At 42.1% G+C, this 20,178-nt stretch overlaps 1 protein-coding gene across 4 annotated transcripts; it reads left to right on the top strand.

Annotated features, from left to right (window-relative positions):
- Window positions 1-823: 823 nt before the first annotated feature.
- On the top strand, window positions 824-19,884 carry WDR89 (WD repeat domain 89). Of its 4 annotated transcripts, none has more exons than XM_082057837.1 (4): window positions 824-936; window positions 1,212-1,295; window positions 9,511-9,651; window positions 18,243-19,884. In XM_082057837.1, exon 4 carries the CDS (start codon window positions 18,274-18,276, stop codon window positions 19,441-19,443), a length of 1,170 nt encoding a protein of 389 aa, XP_081913963.1. In that variant the 5' UTR covers window positions 824-936; window positions 1,212-1,295; window positions 9,511-9,651; window positions 18,243-18,273; the 3' UTR covers window positions 19,444-19,884. The 4 variants fall into 4 exon arrangements, with proteins under 4 accessions (XP_081913963.1, XP_081913961.1, XP_081913962.1 ...); XM_082057836.1 differs by lacking the exon at window positions 1,212-1,295 and adding an exon at window positions 2,226-2,424 and having other exon boundaries at window positions 876-936; XM_082057835.1 differs by lacking the exon at window positions 1,212-1,295 and having other exon boundaries at window positions 867-936.
- Window positions 19,885-20,178: the final 294 nt, after the last annotated feature.

Raw genomic sequence — 20,178 nt, 5'->3', positions numbered from 1 at the left:
GGCAACTGAATTTGTCAGTATTTTCAAGAGTCTTTGGACTGACTTTCTGCTTTCATTAGATGTCAGAGTTAAGGCCATTAAACTGAGGTTCAAGTTATGTTTTTATAACGTTCTGTGGTTATTATTCATATGACTTGACCACATTATTTGGTTTAGATAAAGCTGGTCTTTTACCTTGCTAGAAAAGTATATAGTCTGCTCAAATGTTTAGATTTTAACTTGAAAAATTGCAGTGAAAACTAAGCTGACAAAAAAATACATCTTGAAACAATTTATCTGTGATACTGGTAAAATTATTTACCACAATTTAGAGGATTTATCAGAAAAGAGCACAAACCTGATTTTAACTGGGACAAAAATAAAGGTACCAATTACCTTTCTCACTGAATTAATACCCATCTAGGAGTACAGACTAATGTAAAACACCGCAAACTGCGGCCAAATGAACTTCAAGACAGTAAATTAAGAACAGGAGGTTTGAATTCCAACACTTCGGGCAACATTGAATAAAAAGTTAAAATAAGCAAATGTTAAGTATGTTATCTTTCTTCTAGTAAACTGTACGCGTTCGCCTCTTGCATTGCAAATTGCAACTTTGTCACAGCGCCGTCCGTTCCTTCCCCTTTAAGGGCCGTTAATGGTGCCGGGTGGGGAAGGACCCGCTATCATGGCAACGGGGGCGGGGCTCCCCGACTTGCGCGCGCCGCCTGTGGCAGCCAATAGAGCTCCCCGGCCACCCCCCTCCACCGCCTGCACCAATCCCCTTCCTCTGCGTCGCTTCCTTCTCAAGCCGGCAGGGAGGGAAGATGGCTGCCGGCGGGGCGGCCAGGGCAGCCAATGGGATGGCTGGGGCGGGGCGGCGAGCACGCGGCGGCCGCCGGCGGGAGGGGGCGGCTCTGAGGGGCCGGTTCGGAGCCCGGGAGGGGCCGCAGCGGGGTAAGGGCAGGGAGAGGGGGGACCCTGAGGGGGATCGTTTTTGCGGGAGGGGTCTCTTCTGTGGAGACGGCGGGTCCGGTGGGTTCGGCAGGGGGTGCTGGGGGAGGGTGGGGGTGGCCCACGGCGGGTGGTTTGGCCCGGCGGTGCCGCTGTCCTGACCCTGGAGCTGCCCCGTCCGGTGTGTACCGGGGTGTGTGGTGCCCGGTGCCGTAGGGAGGAGAAAAGGGGCTCCTGAACTTTCATTCTGTCACCACTGCCTTGTCTTTCACCATTAGTGTGAGCTGCGGTGTCTCTTGTTTTTCTGGTAGTGATGCTGCCTGCGGCACTAGTGGAGCGTGAATAAAAACTCGGGTTACACAGTGAGGTGACCCTGTTACTGAGGGAGGCCTGCGCTGTTCCCTCTGAGCTGGGGGGGGGTTAACACTGGCCTGGTCACCTTTCCTTGGCTTTGATGGTGGGTTAGAGTTGCGCCTGGAATGAGGATTCGTAGAATGTCCCGAGTTGGAAGGGACCCACAAGGATCATCGAGTCCAACTCCTGTCCCTGCACAGGACAACCCCACAGTTCACACCGTGTGTCTGAGGGCCTTGTCCAGTCTCTTCTTGAACACCGTCAGGCTTGGGGCCGTGACACCTCCCTGGGGAGCCTGTTCCAGTGTCCAGCACCCTCTGGTTGGATCAGTGTATTGCTCATTTGGGCAGGCACATGTGATTAGAGCTGTGACTGGCTGCTTATGTGCTGTCAGGGTTAAAGTTAGAACCTGTATTGGCAGATAAAATATGTTTATTAAAGAAGTTATGCTGGTAACCAGCTGACCTCGCCTAGGTTTGGTGACGATGGGGATCTTTTTAAAAAATATTAACAGTCTGAAACAAAAGATCTAGAGAAGTAAGAAGGAGAAGAAATAAATTCTTTGTTTTAGTTTGCTTTTTTTCTTTCCCTTGAGAAAAAGTGAAAATAAACTTTTAAAATGTTTTTGAAGAACAAAAAAAGTACTTAAAGTACTGCACGTCCTTAAATGATATTTTATGTAACAACCATGTATTTAAAAAAGTGCTGTGTTTGAGAACTTTTCCCCATGGATTAAAGGAGTGGAATTGTTAATGCTGTGCTATATTAAGGACGTGTATTTCTTATAATTGTATAATTCCAAATTCATTTTCCCTAGAAATACATTGTACGTTTGGAAGAACGCAGAAACACGAGGGCTTCTCTTACTGTGTTCTTTTTTGGCTCTGTAAAAACTTTATTCTCACAACTAAGCTATGTTAATGCCTTTTATTTCATAGAATCACAGAATATCTTGAGTTGGAAGGGACCCACAAGGATCGAGTCCAACTCCTGTCCTTGCACAGGAGCAATTGTCAGATTTGGTGAAGTGTGTTTGCTGAGCAGTTCTTTTGGGCCAACTGTCATTGTCAACGGAGTAACTGGCAAGATTTCTGTTCATGTGCATCCCAAGGATTGCTTTCTACGTGCTGTTTTTAGGTAATGCTTCTCTGAAGTTTACATGTTGGTTTCTGTTTGTTTAGGGTTAAAGGCTGACTCAGCTATTTGCATTTTCCTCCTAATGTCTTTTTATGGATGCAAGGAACATCCCTGTAGGGAAGGTGGATCCAAGGCTCCTATGTGGGCAGTGACGAGGGGCCTGGTTGGTTCTTGTGTGTTCTCAGACTTTTTGGAAATAATTTTCTTTGTTTTTGCTGTGTAAGAGTTCTTCTGTACGTGGGATGATGGATGATGTTGAGGTATCTTTTAAATGCCTTAAATACAAGATTATTTTTGGTTTGTTTTTTTTTTTTTTTCACCGCATCAGTCTTGAGGACAAGGGTCCTTTTCTAGGCCACCGCGGGGTCTGGTCTGTGCCTGACTGTGTGTGAGGTCTTGTGTAAAACCAGATTGTTGTCATTATGTGCTGGCAGCATTTCCCAGCTGCGTTCTGCAGCTTGGACATGCTGTGATTTCTGAGCTTTTCTGGAAAAAATCAAAGCAGAAGGAAATCAGCACCACCATGCTGATGAGCCATGTTGATATAAAGTTTCCTGTGCAGATTTCTAGGGTTTAATTTTAACTGGTGAGTGAAAAGACACCTTTGTGGATCAGTTTCTCTGGTGCAATGACAAGCCTGTTAGTGGGTTTTACACCAGACATCAAAAAAGTCTTGAGACTTGTGAATTGGAGACTTGGTAAGGCCTTGTTTTGGACATGAGTGTGTTTTGTGGCTTGCAAGTAGTTCAGGTGGAATGAAGGGTGTAAGAAAGGCAAGAAAAGAGCGTGTTGCCTATAGCCACGTGGGGCTGGGAAGTTCAACTTCAAACAAGCTTTTGCCCTCTTCAGATTTTAGCCTGACCCACTATCCCCTTCTCCCTTAGCTCTTCCCCTTCTCACGTTCCTGTACTGTCTCTTCCGTTAATAGAAGTGTTAAATAAATCCATACTGGTGCATTGTCCTCTCTTCTTTCCTCCTGCCACCTTCTTTTCCTTCCCCTTTCTTGCCCTCATGGTTTGTTAACTTGTGGGGCTGGTGTAGAGATGGGACACATTTGATGCAGTCTGTAAAGGAGCTCAGAGCATTTAATTTACGGTTGGTTAGTTAAACAGATGTGGGCATAACTTGTGTATGGATGTGACCAAGCAGGTTGTGTTGTATTAGCTGCTAAAATAAAGAGGAGGGATTGTGAAATTTTATGTAGAAGATCGTTGCTTTGGTAGATAAAGCTTTAGATGGGAGTGAAGGATGGCCAATGCTGAAGTCTTGCCTTCAGATTAAATTTCAGTAGTATGGATGAATTGTTTCTATGATCTGTTTTTGCCTCAGCTAATACTTTGATGCAAGTTTCAACAAAATATTTCAGTGAGAAGCAAGCAGGGGATGGGGTGGGCAGCTCAGTGGAAAAAGAAAGTATAGCAGCCTATAGCACTGAAAACATCATGCTCAAAGTGCAGGACACGTTTCATTCGGCTCTTCTGAAGGTTTCAGCACAGAATGTGTTTTCTGGCCTGTTTCTGGACCCTACGGGATATTTAAGTGTTTTCAACAATCAAAGTATTTTGTAAGTAGTGATAAGAAGCAGATATTTTACCACTGTCCATTTTAACAAGTTCATATTATTTTTTTCACAAAATCTCCTTAATCTGATATGTTTTTATTCTGTTTCATTGTATCAGGTGTCCAGAAGGACTATTGCATTATCTAGTCTGACCTCCTTTGCAAGAAAACCATCTGTACTGTTGTTTATACCCTTTACAAACTTCTACATAAATTTATCTCCCCTTTTTATATTAATGAGGAGGCATTTCTTGCAGACAGTTAACATGCTCAGATTTTTGTTGTTATTTTTTATTACGCTATTCGTATTGTCAAAATTGTTTCGAGGTGACCTTAATGTTTAGTTCCAGACTAAAAGTTAAAACAGATAGAGGAATGAAAGTACTTTAAAACCTCTTAGTCCTTGTTGTTTTGCTCTTTGAGACTTACTGTTTTATATATGACTTCGCTGTGGCCTTATAAGGGCACTTGCTATTTTTCTTTAGTTCTGTAGTTTTCCAGCTAAATGAAAACTTAATGAAAAATCAAAACTAAAGGGTTCTGGAAATTCTTTGTTTAATATAGCAGCTGAATCTTGTCTGTGAAAAACAGGTGCATTGCAACACTCATAGTTCTTATACTGGATTAAAGTAACAGATTCAAAAAGTCTAGCTTTAAAGTACAATTACTTTTTTTGCTATATGGTGCTTAGGAATAGTAGCTGTTCAATTTGAAAATGTTGAGAGTCTTTCCTGCCATTTCGCTTTGCCTTTAGATGGATGAATGAACATATTGTTAACATCTGTAGCCACTGCTGCCGATTCTTTTTTTTTCCAGCAGAATCTATTTTATTTATATTATTTTTTAATTGATAGCTTTTCACTTTCACCTTTCTGCAGCTCGCTGTAACTACTGTGATCATTCTTTTTCCCCATGCCTGTTATTTCTAGGAAAACTATTACTCGGCTTCCAATTAAAAATAAGATGTAAAAGTACTGTAAAATTGGTAAGCAGTTAAATTGGTAAATGACAACACAGCATTTAACTAAAATTGGCAAACTGCTTGCTAGGTGGAGTTATATGCTGGCAATACCTAGAACAGGTGTGTATGTTTGTTACTGTGGGAATGACTGAAACAGCTGGAATTAAGTGTTAACATTCCCTTGTGGAATCAGAAGGGACAAGCAGATGGCTGTGAAAGCAAAAAAAATCTTGTTTAGAAACATACAGCTCTTTTACCAGCTAACCTGACTTATTAGAGGTTTTTTTATACCATTTGTGGAGGATTTTTTTTGAGGTGAGTGAAGTTGATTTTAGTTTACTCAGTATCTGTCAAATATTGAAGGAAGTACATGACCCACTTTTGAAAAGGGGAAAAGTAGATTTAAGGAAAAAAGAATTCAAGTGGTTTAATGTTTCAAGTAAGTATTTACCATGTATGTGTATTGAACATTCCTGCTTCAGGAATGTTCATAAGAGCCATCTGTGAGTGTAACAGGTTGAGAGAGGAAGGGTTTTTTAGTTGTTGGATTGAGAAAATCCCTGAGAAAATCTTATGGTGGGTGTTTCTGGACTTGACATTCGCTGAATGCTTGAAGAGCAAACACAAAAGTCAGTTGTTCCCTGTGTGCATTGCACAGAAATAGCAGAGTCACATCTTGCAGCATCATGAAGTCTGAAAGATGAAAAGCTCTGAGCTGAATTCAGAAAAAAAATGAGGTGTAAAAACGAGTGTGTAACTTATTGTTAAACTCTTTGACAGATCAGAAAGTTGCAGTGTTGTTGATTTTGAGGGCTTTTTTCTTCAGTTTTTGGTGGTAGACAGTTCTAAGTGACTGTTGTGATTTTTTGATTAACAGTCTGATTTGAGGATCCGAGGCTTTTAAAAGGAAAAATAAATGCTGGTACGTTAATATTGTTCTTTCCTGTGCTTCAGGCTTATTTACTGTGTCCTGCACTCTCAGTTTTTGTTTCCTTGAATGCCACTCTGTTAAGGAGACAACTTATTGTAACTGATTAAAATTAGTGGAGGAATATATAGATGTGAAAAAAAGTGCTCTCGTTTGGAATGGAGCGGTCTCAGTCTGTGACTGCAGCTCCTCGGAGCGATCGTTCTGCTCGGGAGTGGTGGTCACGGGTGACATCAAGTGGGCTGAGTGTGGAATAACAGTTGCTGTCCCTGGGCCACCCTTGTCACCGCCAGGGTCTCCTTGACGGATGTGCTCTCAGCTACCCTGGTGTCACGTTTGTGTTGCACCGAGGGATGCTGTCACTGCAGGACAAAAAGTCTTCGGTTCCACCTTGCAGTGACTGGTGAACATTCAAACTTGAGAGGGAGGCATTGCGTTTTCCAGCCTTTGCAACAAGATGTGACTCTTTGAGGGGCATGCTCAAGCCCTTAGGCTGTTATCCTGATAATTTCAGGGGCATGGAGAGAAGAAACCACCCTAAGCTGGAAGTTGCATTCTCTCTGTGCACACTCATACCCTCTTACTACAGCCTTAGTACTGCCTTTTAAACTATGCAGTAAGCAAGTGCTGTGGCCTGCTGTTGTCTGTCTGGCAATATGGTATATTCTAGATAAAAATGATGAGCCAGCTTATCTTGTAGTTACAGAATCACAGAGTGGTTGGGGTTGGAAGTGACCTCTGGAGATCATCCAGTCCAACCCACCTGCTAAAGCAGGTTCACCAGAGCAGATCACACAGGAATATGTCCAGGTGGGTTTTGAATGTCTCCAGAGAAGGAGACTCCACAGCCTCTCTGGGCAGTCTGGTCCAGGCTCTGGCACCCTTAAAGAAGTTTCTCCTCATATTCAGATGGAACCTCCTGTGTTTCAGCCTGTGCCTGCTGCCCCTCATCCTGTCGTTGGGCAGGAGTCTGGTCCCATCTTCTTGACATTCACCTTTCAGATATTCATAAATGTTGGTGAGATCCCGTCTCAGCTTCTCCAGACTGAACAGCCCCAGCTCTCTTAGTCTCTCCTCATAAGAAAGGTGCTTCAGGCTCCTCATCATCTTTGTAGCCCACTGCTGGACTCCCTCCAGTAATTCCTTGTCCTTCTTAAACTGGGGAGCCCAGAACTGGGCACAGCTACTCCAGATGCGGCCTCACCAGGGCAGAGCAGAAGGGGAGGAACAACCTCCCTTGACCTGCTGGTCACACTCTTCTTTATGCACCCCAGGTTTCATTTGCCTTCTTGGCCACAAGGGCTCATTGTTGACTTATGGTCAACCTGTTGTCCACCAGGACTCCCAAGTCCTTCTCTGCAGAGCTGCTTTCCAGCATGTCCACCCCTAACCTGTACTGGTGCCTGGGGTTGTTCCTCCCCAGATGAGGGAGTTACTTGTTTTTCAGTCTGCCTTCCTATTTGTGTTCTTTGCATGCAAGGGCAGTTGGCAGTGCCGGGCTGATGGGGTTATAAAAGTAGATGAAGACAAAGTTTTTCCTCACTGTTCTAATTGGAAACTATTCTGAAATATAAATGTTATAATTTCTGTTCTAGATTTTATTTATGGTCAGTTTATGCTCTCAAACTGTTGTGCCAGTATTGTTCTTGAGTAGCTCCCCTCCCTCCTCAGCATTTATTCCTTTGATGTATTTGTAGATAGTAATCGTATCCCCTCTTGGTCGCTGTCTTTGCCAAGCTATACATGGCAAAGCATGCCAGCGACTTCTTGTAAAATAAACAGTCCATTCCCTGGGTCATCTAACCCATCCTCCTCTGCACTTGATTATGGTTTAGTTATCAAGAGGTTGCTTCAGCAAAGGGCCCTGCTGGCAACCTGCTATGACCCTGCGAAATATGGATTGACTAAAGCGTTGAGAACAACCATGGCTTGAGAGCAGGGTTATTAAAATGCTTAAAGCTCTTGACTTTGATTTTCATCCTTGTCTTGTTTAAGGGCAACATTGTCTGCCAAAGATGTTGCAAAGGTCTTTGTGGATCTCAGAAAAATAAATTTCCCACACAGGTTTTAGGGGTTCATTGGTGCTATCAAAAGCATATAGTAATAGTTCTTGTGATTCGTCAGCCCGGATTGTCTGTGGTACTGCATACAGTAGGTGTCTTGATCAGAAAGTGGTAGAGTATCACTATGTACATACTTGCTCTTTTGTCCCTCCTTTTCACCATTCCATTTCTTATGACTGACTCCTAAATCACTCTTTGTAGTGGAAAATAAATTGATCATGAACTTCCAGTGCAGTATGGTGGAAAATCACTGTGCATTTGGATGTTATAAAATCTGAAAAATGTTGGGTTTTGTTTGTTTGTTTGTTTAATCTGTGTATGGCATGGATGAAGCTGGAGTGTTGAGTATGGTTCAAGTGTAAACAGTGTCTGAAGGCTCTTGAAAACAAAGAACTGAAGAGAGTGCCTTGCATGGGTACAATGTGCACATCCTTGATGCCTCGGCATCTTTTATGAAGACTGAAAGGTAATTCGCTTGAACAGGATAGAGTCAACATAGCTTAAACCCCTTTATTTTAGCCTCTTCTCTCCTACCGTTGTCACTTAGATGACAGTTTTTTTCCTTTTGTCTGCTACAAAGCATTGAAACTTGAGCTTAGGGCATGATAATGGTTCAGCAGAGCCTCCAGCTGTCAGGCTGTGCACAAAGAGCATGTTTTGGAAATGGATAGTCTGTGAACTGTCATGGATACATGAGGATCTCTTGTTTCTCCTGTTGCTTTGATACTGGAGAGGGTCTGACAAATTAACCTGGTGATGCTCTGGATGAGCTAAATATCAAAATATCTAAATATCAAAAATGCTATTGTAGGATGTGACTGGTGAAGATACTGTAGTGATCTGCATGTGCCTGGGGAAGAACATGAGAAGTTGCTTCCCCTGCTTAGGCTCGACAGATGTTTGTGCTTGTGCAGCACATCTGGAATTGCAGAGGATTGCTTAGGCGGTGATGGTTGCATAGTGTTAAAAATTGCCAAGCGCAAAAAGGTTGTGTTTGGAAAATCCTGGAGCCACATGTGCACATGAAGGGGAAGATCTTCTAATCTGTTCACCAGCAAAATCCCCTGTGGAGATGAGAACTGTAGTAGCTGATTTCAGCCTGAGTTTGTAAGAAAAGAGTCTTGTAAACATAATAGTCTTGTGTTTTGAAGAATGAGCTCTGGTAACAAAGTATACTTAAGCTAAATTACTGTTGTGAAAGAATTTCTAAAATATTCTGGCAAATAGAACATTTTATCTCATTATAGGTATTTTGGCACCAGTGTGTGGTAGTGGGAGCTATTTTTCCTGCTGTAGCTAAGTTTCTTTATATCCTTTTATTCCGGTTGCTGCTAAATTTAGGCTGAAATTTCCCAGGCTTCCTGTGGTGTAGAAACAAATTCTTTGGGAGATTTCAGCAAAATTTAGTAATATTTGGGAAGAATCTTCTTAGTTATTTCTTTTTTTTTTTTTTTTTTTTATGTGAGGAGGTTGGTACCAAGTGGCAATGTCTAAATTGAAGGAAATTAATTGTATTATTTCAGTCACTAAATTATTCCTGCAGCTGCGTAAGTAATTTTTTCCTTTCTCTGTAGGGTAGAACACTGGAGCTGCCCATTGATGTGGTGCTTTTGTTCATCTTAAGATGGTCCTGAAAATCATCGTTCTTGGAGTTGTGTCTTGTAATCGCAAACTTGAAAGGACATCGAAGGACTTTTTGATTGTGGAACTCACAGGTGCGTTGCAGCACTACTATAACTTTTGTGTTTTTATCTTGTGTTATAGATGTTCAGAACTAGGCTTTTTCTTTCGAAAGGCTGCTCATGACTCTGCTTAATAATGTTTGTGTGCACAAATAGTATGAGTTAGGCAAATACTGTCTTTGTTGCACTGATTAAGAAAATAAAGAGTGAATGTTGCATCTTGCTGGGAATTACTTAGTAAGCCATTCTGCCAGAACCAGGACTAATAAGTGTTCCTAGGCTGGAGTCTTGTTCAAATCCCTTCAGATGAATAGCTTTATTTCTGTCTTCCTTACCTGTGAGATGACCATCTTGGTGCACAGCTCTAGCGCCAAGTCAAACAGCAAGCTGTATGACCTTTTAACAAAAGAAAATGCTGTTAGCCAGGAGGGGTATGAGGAATAGTTCAGCAAGAGATATGAACCTTCTCAGAGCTGCTCATGCTTATATTGTGGAAATGTGAATGGAGAAAACACTTAATACTACACAACGTTGTGCTCTGTGTGTTTGATTTCCAGAAGTTGCTGGCTGTACATAATTGACAGGCTGATTAGTTCTGTATCTTCTTTCTTATGCTTGTGGTTATGAAAGTAATGTCAATATGGTGTCTATGGTGGGAGGTGCTCACAAGGGAAAGGAAATGACTTTTCTGTGGTCTGATGAGATAAGCACAAGTGCAGACGGCTGAGACTTGGATTCTCTTCAAGTCTTGCAGCAGGTTGGATGAATAGCTGCGGTTATATGGCAGCCAGACACCGGGACACGAAGGTGCTGCGTGCTGAAGCAGCGAGGTGTCTGGCATCTGGTGGAGTTGCAAGCGTGGATGTTTGCGTAGCACTGGGACGGTGAAGCCTTCTGGAGCGGTTGGGTGCACTGTCCACCTTCTGTCCCTCGAAGGGGTGTTAACCAATATCCTGGGTCCCCTCCTAGGAGGAGGTGTTTGTCAGAGAGGGGGTGAGTGCCACAGAACTGGCCGTGACTCCCCTGGGTGGTGCTCACCCTTCCTTTAGAAGGTGATCTGCATGCCTCACCCTGTGTGTTGTTAGTGTGCTGAGGTCCAGCACTTTTTGGGCCCAGGAGAAGGGGGGAGCAGTAAGTACAAACCTCATCTGTGACCCCCGTCTCCCAGACTTGCTCCAGTGCCAAAGCCAAGGCCCAGCCCCACGACAGTTATAGAATCACAGAATCATTTCGGTTGGAAGAGACCCTCAAGATCATCAAGTCCAACCACAGCCTAACTCCAGCACTAAACCATGTCCCGGCAGCTCTTGCCTGCTCTCTGGAATCCACCTGAGGGTGCAGTTTGTTGTTTACCTGTTCAGAGACTGTGAGTGTGCAATTTAGGCATAGATTAGCTTTTGCAGAGGGTTTTAAAATACAGTATTTATTTCCAAAATAAAGGAGAATGTATAGAATTTAGAAAATAAATGTCCCCATTACAGTATCTTCGGTAATTTAATCTTTGCCTGGGAATCTTTCAGATCTGCCTTTATAAAATAGGATTGTTTCTGCTGCAGTTTCTATCAGCCTGATCTGAGAATAGCTATGAGGGTAAAACAGAGCATCTCTTATCCTCTTATTACTTTGCTGTCTCCTTTATTGGCTGACCACCTCAACACCTGAATGCAACAACATCCTCCTACCTGGTGAGGTCACTACTAGGAAAACCTGCCCCTCACAAGTAAGTTCTAGATCCAGTTTTTCATGTCAGAGTGTGATTTTGGTTATTTTAAAATTTTTTGTGATATATTTTTTCCCACATCAGAGTGTGATTTTGGTGGTTTTGACCTCCCTCTGCCATATTTTCCAGTGTTGGATGCAAAATCAGGATAGGTCTTTCTAGTTGGAATGCAAAATCTTCCACCAAAAAACTATTTTTAAGAGTTTTCTTTTGATGAAAATATTCAATATGTGGGGTTTTTTATGATGTATGCATTTAAAGCTACATCTGTTCAAATCCAAAAGTTGGATTTGTGTTCTGTCTCTATGGATATCTGGTATAATATTGAAAAAGAGGGTTTGTTTCTGTATTGACATGAACACCTGCTTATGCTCCCAAAAGATGAGTACACAAAAGTTGTGGTTTCCCTTTTTTTAAATTATTGAACACCAAAGCACCCAGCACCTGGGACTTTCTCCCTTTGTTTTCTCCTCATTTTGACTCTATTATTTTCCTCTACCATTGTTTAAGGCCATTTCCTTGGCTCTCTGTGCCACCTACAGCTCTTCATTGCTCCATTGTACCCCCAAGGCCTGTCCTGGTGGGAGGGCAGGATGGAATTGATTTCATGGAGGTTTGGTAGACTTATTTTTTTTTGCTCATCCCATAGATACCGTTGTGCCAGTGTTTTACCTTTTTCCTCCTTTCTACTCTCTTGATATCATATTTTTTCTCTGTACTGCAAATGCAAAATTACATGGTGTTTTTTCTTGGTGCACTTTGCATGTGGAAACTAGATGTAGCTGATTTGAAAGGATGAAATAATTCTGTTGGCAGTTTACATCTTGTCTCTGTACTTTACTGCGGCTTCTCGGGCATCTTATTCCCTTCTTGCACAGTAGAGTAAAATGCTTTTTTCTCTGCCTTAAAATGGCTTTGTGGGAATGCTGGAAAAACACCTTATTTCTCTGCTTTGGTAAAATAACCAAATGGACTAGAGGAGTTTGTATACTTCAGAAGTTCTGCCTGATGGGTGTTTTGTGCTTCCCCTCAGTGCTTAGATCATTTGGCTGATCTGTCTTCTGCTGTGAAGCGGTGCCAGTGAGGAGAGGTCTCCAAAGACATTTTGCATCAGTGAAGTGCAGCGTATTAATGCGTTCTCCTCAACCAACCTCGTGCTTTGCTTTTTTTTTTATTTTAAAATGCAAACCACATGTCATGTTGCATGCATGAACTGCTTTCCACTGCCCAGAGCTCCAGGTTTGTTCTTAGTTTGTTCTTGAACTTTTAATAATGGTGAAAATAAAGGGAGGGTCAGTTTGCATTGTTTATAGTAGGAAAGAACAGCACAAGATTTCATCTACTGCTGTTCAAATCCCTTGCTATTTTTGGTATTTGACCTCTGCGGAGAAGATTGCCAAAACTGCAGGTTGTTTTCATTTTTATTACGTGTTTCTACCCTCCTGCCTGTAAGTTACTCTTACGTTACTGATTAAATCTTTGAGGCAAAGTTCCATTTATCCCATATTTTCCACTATATTTTTCAGGGGTAATTTTATGTTTCTGTATGTTGTTGAGCTAACGTTCCCTTTTGGAAATGAGAACTGTGCCATTTGGCAGCATCTTGTGTATATAACTGAAAGGAGAAAGAAAATAACTTATGAATTGCTGGATTAAAGAGGACTCATGAGCCTGTTGTCTGGAGTTGAGACTGCGATGTTTAGAACAGTGAACAAAGAGCCCAGCAGAATATGCTGTGACTTGTACTTGAAGGTCCAGAGGAGGCCACAACAATGGTGAGAGAGTTGGAACAGCTCTGCTGGGAGGACAGGCTGAGAGATTGGGGTTGTTCAGCCTGGGGAAGAGAAGGCTCAGGGGACACCTTATTGTGGCCTTTCCGTACTTAAAAGGGGCCGATAAGAAAGATGGGGACAGACTTTTTAGCAGGGCCTGTTGTGATAGGACAGGGGATGATGGTTTTAAACTAAAAGAGGGGAGATTCAGGCTGGACATGAGGAAGAAATTGTTGGCCCTGAGGGTGGTGAGAGCCTGGCCCAGGTTGTCCAGAGAGGTGGTGGATGAACCATCCCTGGAGACATCCCAGGCCAGGCTGGATGGGGCTCTGAGCAACGTGATCTGAGTGAAGTTGTCCCTGCTCATGGTAGGGGTGGCACTGGATGAGCTTTGAAGGTCCTTCCAACCCAAACTATTCTGTGAATAGTAAATGTTTAGTTTGTGCTGATAGGTGCTTACCTTTCATTTCTCTGCCATAGGAAAGGTGCTTGGGCATCTCTGGCTCTTTGCTTCTAGTCTTGCTGTAGGGTTGTTTCCACACCCCACTAGGGAGATACACACAGCAAAGGCATCTGAAAATCCTGTTCTGCCTCTTTGACATCCCTTCCGCTTCATGCCTCCTGCTCTAAAAATCAAGCTTGTTTTTGTTTTGTTTTGTAAAAGGAGCCCTATGGGATGCCCTGCAGGTCAAAATATTTTAGGTTATTTCAGAGGACTGTATTAATTCTGAGTTCTCAAGATGTAATGAGTTTTGAGTGTCCTTCAAGCAGCTTATTGTTTCTGGTAGCTGTGATATGAAGGAATTGTGCAGGGTGTTCTTGTAACTGCAAAGTTCATTTATGAAGGTAGTTCCAGAGGACTAGATGCTGTAACACAGAAGTTCCAGGCTTAGTTTGTAGAGGTGGCTTTACCTTGTTTCGAGGTGCAAATGTGAATGCAGATGAGAGATGTAGCTGCGACATACAGCTGGTCACTGAGGATGGGCTGCTGTGAGCTGGGATAAGTGAAGAACCTGAATTTAATTGACTACCTCATGTTCTGAGCAAAGGAGGTGCCTTGGGGAACGATTTTTTTTGGCCAGTGCTATCTCTGCCATTTCTTCTGAGAATGAAACAGCTCAAGAGCAAATTGTCTGTCCCCTTCAAAGTCTTTGTATCAGATGGTTTGTCACATCAGCAGGAGCAGTTTTCCTCACTGGTCATCGCAACCGGCTGTTGTGCCACATCCAAACTGTCGGGTTTCAAAGATACTGACTTTGCCAAAGGATTCTGGGTGACCATAACAAAGGAGATACCTCTCTTGTTGAAGTTAAGCTAAAAGTGCTTCAGTTCTGCGATGCAGCGCTCCATGTGCTTTGTAGGTGGCTGCAGTCCAATGCTTAGTTATCTTCCATTGTGTTTGGAAGACCATTGTTTCCTATTTGTCTCATAAATTTAACACAGATCCTATTCCTGCCATTTAAACTTTCCCATCAAAATACAACAGTGACTTCCCCTTCTGAAAAGGAAGGGCTGGCAGCTACACCCTGAAGTTTGAACATGAATTGTTTATATAACCTTCAATCGCAATTTCATAATAGTCTGAAGACTTTCTTACTAGGGCAGACGTTTTACTGAGTTTTTAGCAAAAAACTGGCTGCAGTCAGATGCCGTGTTAAGGCTTCTTAGTTGTTGCAGTGGAAATAGAATTGAAAACTGTACCCTCCAGCTTCCTGATGATAGAAATCACACGTCTATCTGGAAACATGAACAGCATTTTTTTGGTATTTCAGAATAGCTGTACCTGTGTCATTCAGGGGTGAAAGCTCAAGAGCTAATTTTATTTCCCAGAAAATACTATTAAATGTGAATGAACATGCTTTTGCAGACTCTGGCTTTTTACAACTTCTGGGTACTTGTAGAGTCTCCTCGCTCTCCCCTCCCCAGCAGTAAAAGCTCTGACATGAGTGTTGTAGAAACCGCTCATTGAATAATATTCTCTATCAAAGTCAGTAATATTTAAACAACTGTAGCTCGCTTCCCAAATGGATGACATTTGTCAGGAACATGTCTGTTTGAGTTTACTTGGCCTTTTGAGTATAAAAAGTCTGAATATTTAGAGCCTGAAATTCAGGTCAGTCTGGAAAACTACATTTTTCTTACAAAAAGTTTACAGAGAACCCAGGTTTTTTTAGTAACCATAGCACAACAGGATAGTTGGTTTATGAAAACCTTCTCCACCTGTAAGCATGTGGTTTTGAAATGGTGGTAATCCAGTAAATTGGGTTAAGTAGAAGTTATTAATAATAGTTTTTTTTCTTAAATTTAAATTAATAATTTGCATGGGTGTTGAATAGTTTTGTGTTGGAGCAGAGTAGCAAACAGTGTTTGAGAACAGTCCACTTTATGTAATAATTCTTGTAAAAGCTGGTTCCCTTTGAGGATATACCCAGAAAAGTAAGTCAGGAGCAGCTCTGTGGGTTGGGTTGTACACAGGCTAATGCCAGAAAACATGTTGAACTCCTTCTCTTCGGAGGGGAAAGGAGTTTCCACAGGATGTCTGCGTTTTATGGCAAAAATTACTTGTAGATGTGCTCTGAAACGTTGCTTTGATGTAGATGATTAACCTGGGGCCCTCACTGTCAGGATATTACTGAGGCAAATAGCTTAATGAGATTATTTGTGACTTGGGAATTAAGCTTTTTGAGTGGCCTGCTGAAGTTTTGTTTTAATAATTTGCTCGTTTGTCACATGGCATCACGAATATTTGTCTGTACCAAATAGGAGGAGGGAAAACAAAACCCTGAAACTACAAACACCACCAAGAAGAAAGAAAAAGAAGCCAAATGCAGTTTTATTGTAGCAGCTTTTCATTCGTTGCTGGTCTCTCATGGACCGTTAAAATAATTACCCTAAAACAAGTAATACTTGGAAACTTGCTCATTCCATCCCTAAAAATCCAACCTGAAGAATTACCAGAAAAAAATGTGATGGGATAGCTAGAAAGGCATGAGAATATTTTCTTGCATTCTGGGGCTGCCTGATTTTTACTCCGGTTTTGTGTGGATTTTTTTCAAAATGGTCCTTCCGTGCATGTGATAATGTTGAGGGTTTAGATTGCGGGGTGACAATAAAACCCTGGCAGATGTATTGTTAAGCCCCTCTCCCCCCCACTTCCCCCTTTTGCCCCTCCCTCTCCCCCTTCCCACTCAGGACAGGCGATCGGGAGGGAAAGAAGGACAGAGAGAAGAGAGTTGGAAAAATTAACAATGTTTTACTGATGCTACTAATAAGAATAGAGAAAATAATACAAAATATACAAAACCAATCTTGAAAGTCTCAGCAACTGCAGAGCTGGCAACCAAAGTCCTGGACTGGACTCTTCAGCCAGCCGGAGCTGGATTCAGTCTCTCACTAGGCCTCAGTTCGCAGGGACGACTAGCAAGGTCCTCTCCTAATGTCGGCCATAAGCAGAAGGGAAAGAAGAAGAGGAAAAAAGGGACGAGATCCTCGTGACCTCCCACTTTATATAAAATATTCACGTGAATGGAATGTTATACACAGTTGGTCAGTTTCTTCATCACCTGTTTCTCTTGCCCCTCTCATGAGGTGTCCATCCATGCTTATCAATAATTTTGTATTCCATTGCTATGTTTACCAAAACATGTATCTGGTTCTCAAGGAAAATGCAGCTCATATGAAGGCAAATTCACTAAAGAGAAACTTGTTTTTTAACAAAACCAGGACAGATAACTAGGATTGGGTGCTGGCCTAGTCCTTAAGGAAATAAGGAGATTTTTGAGTATTGTTTTACCCTTGTTTGCATTACCTGAAATACCTGTACCATTGAGAAGTCACTGGAGTGTTGACCCCCTAAAACCCTCAATGCTGTTTGTTTTTATTTTGTTTGGAGGGGCTGTGTTTCTTTGTTTGGGTTTTGTTTTGTTTTAAACACAGAAGAGTAGTCTAATTGAACCTGTAATTTAAACAGAAGTCATTCATGTGGATGGTTATTATGTTTACTTAACATACCCCACCTACATCTTTCTTTTAAAAAGAGTTGTAGTTTGTGAACTCACTAAAATGATGTATTGTTTATGATCCAAATATCTCACTGAAATGCTTCAGTACTTTGTCTGACTCTAAATTAATGAAAGGCTTTCCTGCAATTACACAATAGAATTTTCCTTTGTGTTATAGAAAAGAGAACTGTCTCCTCTTCATTTTTTTATTCTGGACATGCTATTTTTTAGAAGACAATCGATGTATGAGAGGATTGAGAGACTATTTTTTAGTGTTGTTTTTGCTTGGTAGAATCTGAACTTGTGTACATCACTGCAATCGTACGAGTTTCTAGGAGGGTTCAGCAGTGCCAGAGAAGAATTGCTTCTGAAGGGAAGATTTTTATTGGTTGCACTAAGAGCCAGCGTTATGTGGTTTTATAGGAGACTCGAAAACCATTTAGGTTCTTAGGAGAATTGCTGAAAAGGCGAAGGCGCTTAATTCCAGTGAATTCCATTGATGTCATGTCGCCTCTTTCGGTGGTCCATGGTGTGCTGACAGGTGTTTATCTGCGTCATTGGGCACCTAAATACTTGTAGCATTTACCTCATCTGGCCATTTCAGGCTGTAGTTCTCCATAATTTTGGTCTTGTTCTCTGCCTGCCCTTTGCACACCCCCCAGCAGAAAAGTTCACCTGACAAATCTCCTGCAGTTGTACTGATGGAACTATTTGTGGGCTGTGCCTGCTGGCAACCTTTTAAAACAAAAAGTACTCCTCTTCAGGTGGTGGTGATGACTTCATTTTCTTTCCACTTGGGGTGAACATCACTTTACTATTTACTTTACAAAAATAATAAAGCAAATTTAGCTACGTGACTTTCACAGGATTCACAAACAGACTATTTAATCTTTCAAGGGGATTATATCATGTAGCATTTAGAGTCACGCAAGACTGAACTCCTTAACTCAGGGAGCCCTTTCCAGTTCTCTGTTGCTGTAAATGAAGTTGTAGTGGGTAGGACATCAGGATAATTGAATTTTGACTTTGTGTGTCATCTCCCATGCAAGATGTTTTTCACACAAGTTTTTAAATCTAATATTATTTCAGAATGCTGTAATTAAAACTCACCTTGGATTTTATTTCTTGCAGGTTTTTGACAACGTGAGGAGCAGCAGCTGAGATGACCGCAGTGGAGAAGATAGAGGAGCAACTCGCTAGCCTGCGCATAGCGAAACGTTCTGCGCTGAGTGAGGAACCTGCTTATGTACTGGATGTCGACGTTTCCAACGCTGCTCAGTCTGAAAGCAGTCGCCTTGTGGCAGTTTCATGTTCCAATAAGTCAATTAGAGTATACAACAGGGAAACATTAAACTTCCTGCGGGAGTACAGTAGCCAATCTGGGGTGCTTAATGGAGTCAGATTTGCACACGCGTGTGACAGCGTGCTGTTTTCAGCATGCAGCGACGGTACAGTGAGATGTTGGGATATTCGTCTAGCAACTCAGCAAGCCACGCAGGTATTTAGTGGTTATCCTTCCAATGTTTTCATCAGTTTTGATATCAGCTGCAACGACCTCATAATTTGTGCTGGAACAGAAAAAGTTGAGAAGGACGCATTTCTGGTGTTTTGGGATGCAAGAGGCATTACAAACTGTGCCAGCACCACTAGAGAACCCTTGGGAGTCTATTCGGAAAGTCACAATGATGATATCACTAAAATTTGCTTTCATCCTGTCAAACCAAATTCTGTGGCTTCTGGATCAACAGATGGGTTGGTTAATGTGTTTGACATTAACAAGGATAACGAAGATGATGCTTTGATATCAACTTGCAACTCAGATTCATCAGTAAGTTTTATTGGCTGGTCTGGGAAGGATTATAAAGAAGTCTACTGCGTGACACACGATGAGGGATTTTGTTGGTGGGACATTGCTCAGTTAGATACTGAAGAATCAATAACACTTTTGCACGTTCTGGATGTCAGAGATGCGGTCTGCGTTGAAAACGACACCTTAAATTACCTGGTAGGTGGCTTGTACCACGAAAAGGCAGACAAACTCTTTCTTCTTGGGGGAACATCCACAGGAAACATTCACCTCCTGGGCTGCGGCACCGATGGGCTGAGCCTGGTGGGTTCCCTTTGCGGGGGCCACTCTGCCACCGTTCGCTCCTTCTGCTGGAACCCGGCAGATGAGTCTCTGGTGACGGGTGGAGAGGATGCTCAGCTGTTGCTATGGAAACCCGGAGCTGTGGAAAGGTCCCTCACAAAGAAAACATCTCTGAAGATTGCGTCTTCTGTGCAGAAGAGAGTAAGAGTTCACAACAGCTCCCTCAAAAGCAGGAAAAAGTAACATTCTGAAAGTGGGAATCTCTGCTGTGTAGAGTTTTCCTGGAGTTTAATCTTGCCAGCAATACGTGGCTGTGCTCTATTTGGAGGAGAGAAACGCGCTGCTTGAATTCTACCTGGGAATGTATTGCAGTCATCAGATGGATGCCTTTTTAAATTAATTTTTTCAAGTTACTGATATTAATCAGAAAAAAGTAAATGTTTGCTCTGAAGTTCTTGAACAATAGATCTTAAATCACATTATATAAAAACATTTCTGTGGTTGCTTAATGTCTCAACCAACATTTTCAATGCATAATACAGGCCTGTGGCTTGCATAATTTGTTACCTTTCCACTGAAATTCCCTGGCATGTTTTAAAAGGTTTTGTATTTCATGCTGTATTTTGCTTTCTTTACAGAGAGCTTAAGGAAATCTCTCACTGTATTAAAAGATTTTATGTCACATCTTAATGCCTGAAGGAATTACTTCTTGATGAAGCTGAACGTGAGTCCTGGTTTGCACTGTCATATCACTGGTTTATAACAAGCTCATAAAGAAGCAGCTGATAGAGCCACATTTTTTGCAGCAAAGATACAAATGTATTCAACTAAACAGCAACATGTGATTCCAAGCAGCTAAGTTTTGAGTGTATGAGAACTGTTAAACTGGCATTATTTAGGGCATATTTCCTGTGTGGAAATACCCAAGAATTTTGCAAGCAACTTCATTCTCTCTGGGTAAGTGCATCTGGACGACCG

Source organism: Streptopelia decaocto (genome assembly GCF_964273445.1).
Source record: "Streptopelia decaocto genome assembly, chromosome: 7".
Classification (NCBI taxonomy): Eukaryota; Metazoa; Chordata; class Aves; order Columbiformes; family Columbidae; genus Streptopelia; species Streptopelia decaocto.
Note: the sequence above shows the minus strand (reverse complement) of the source record. Positions and strands in the feature narration are given on the sequence as shown.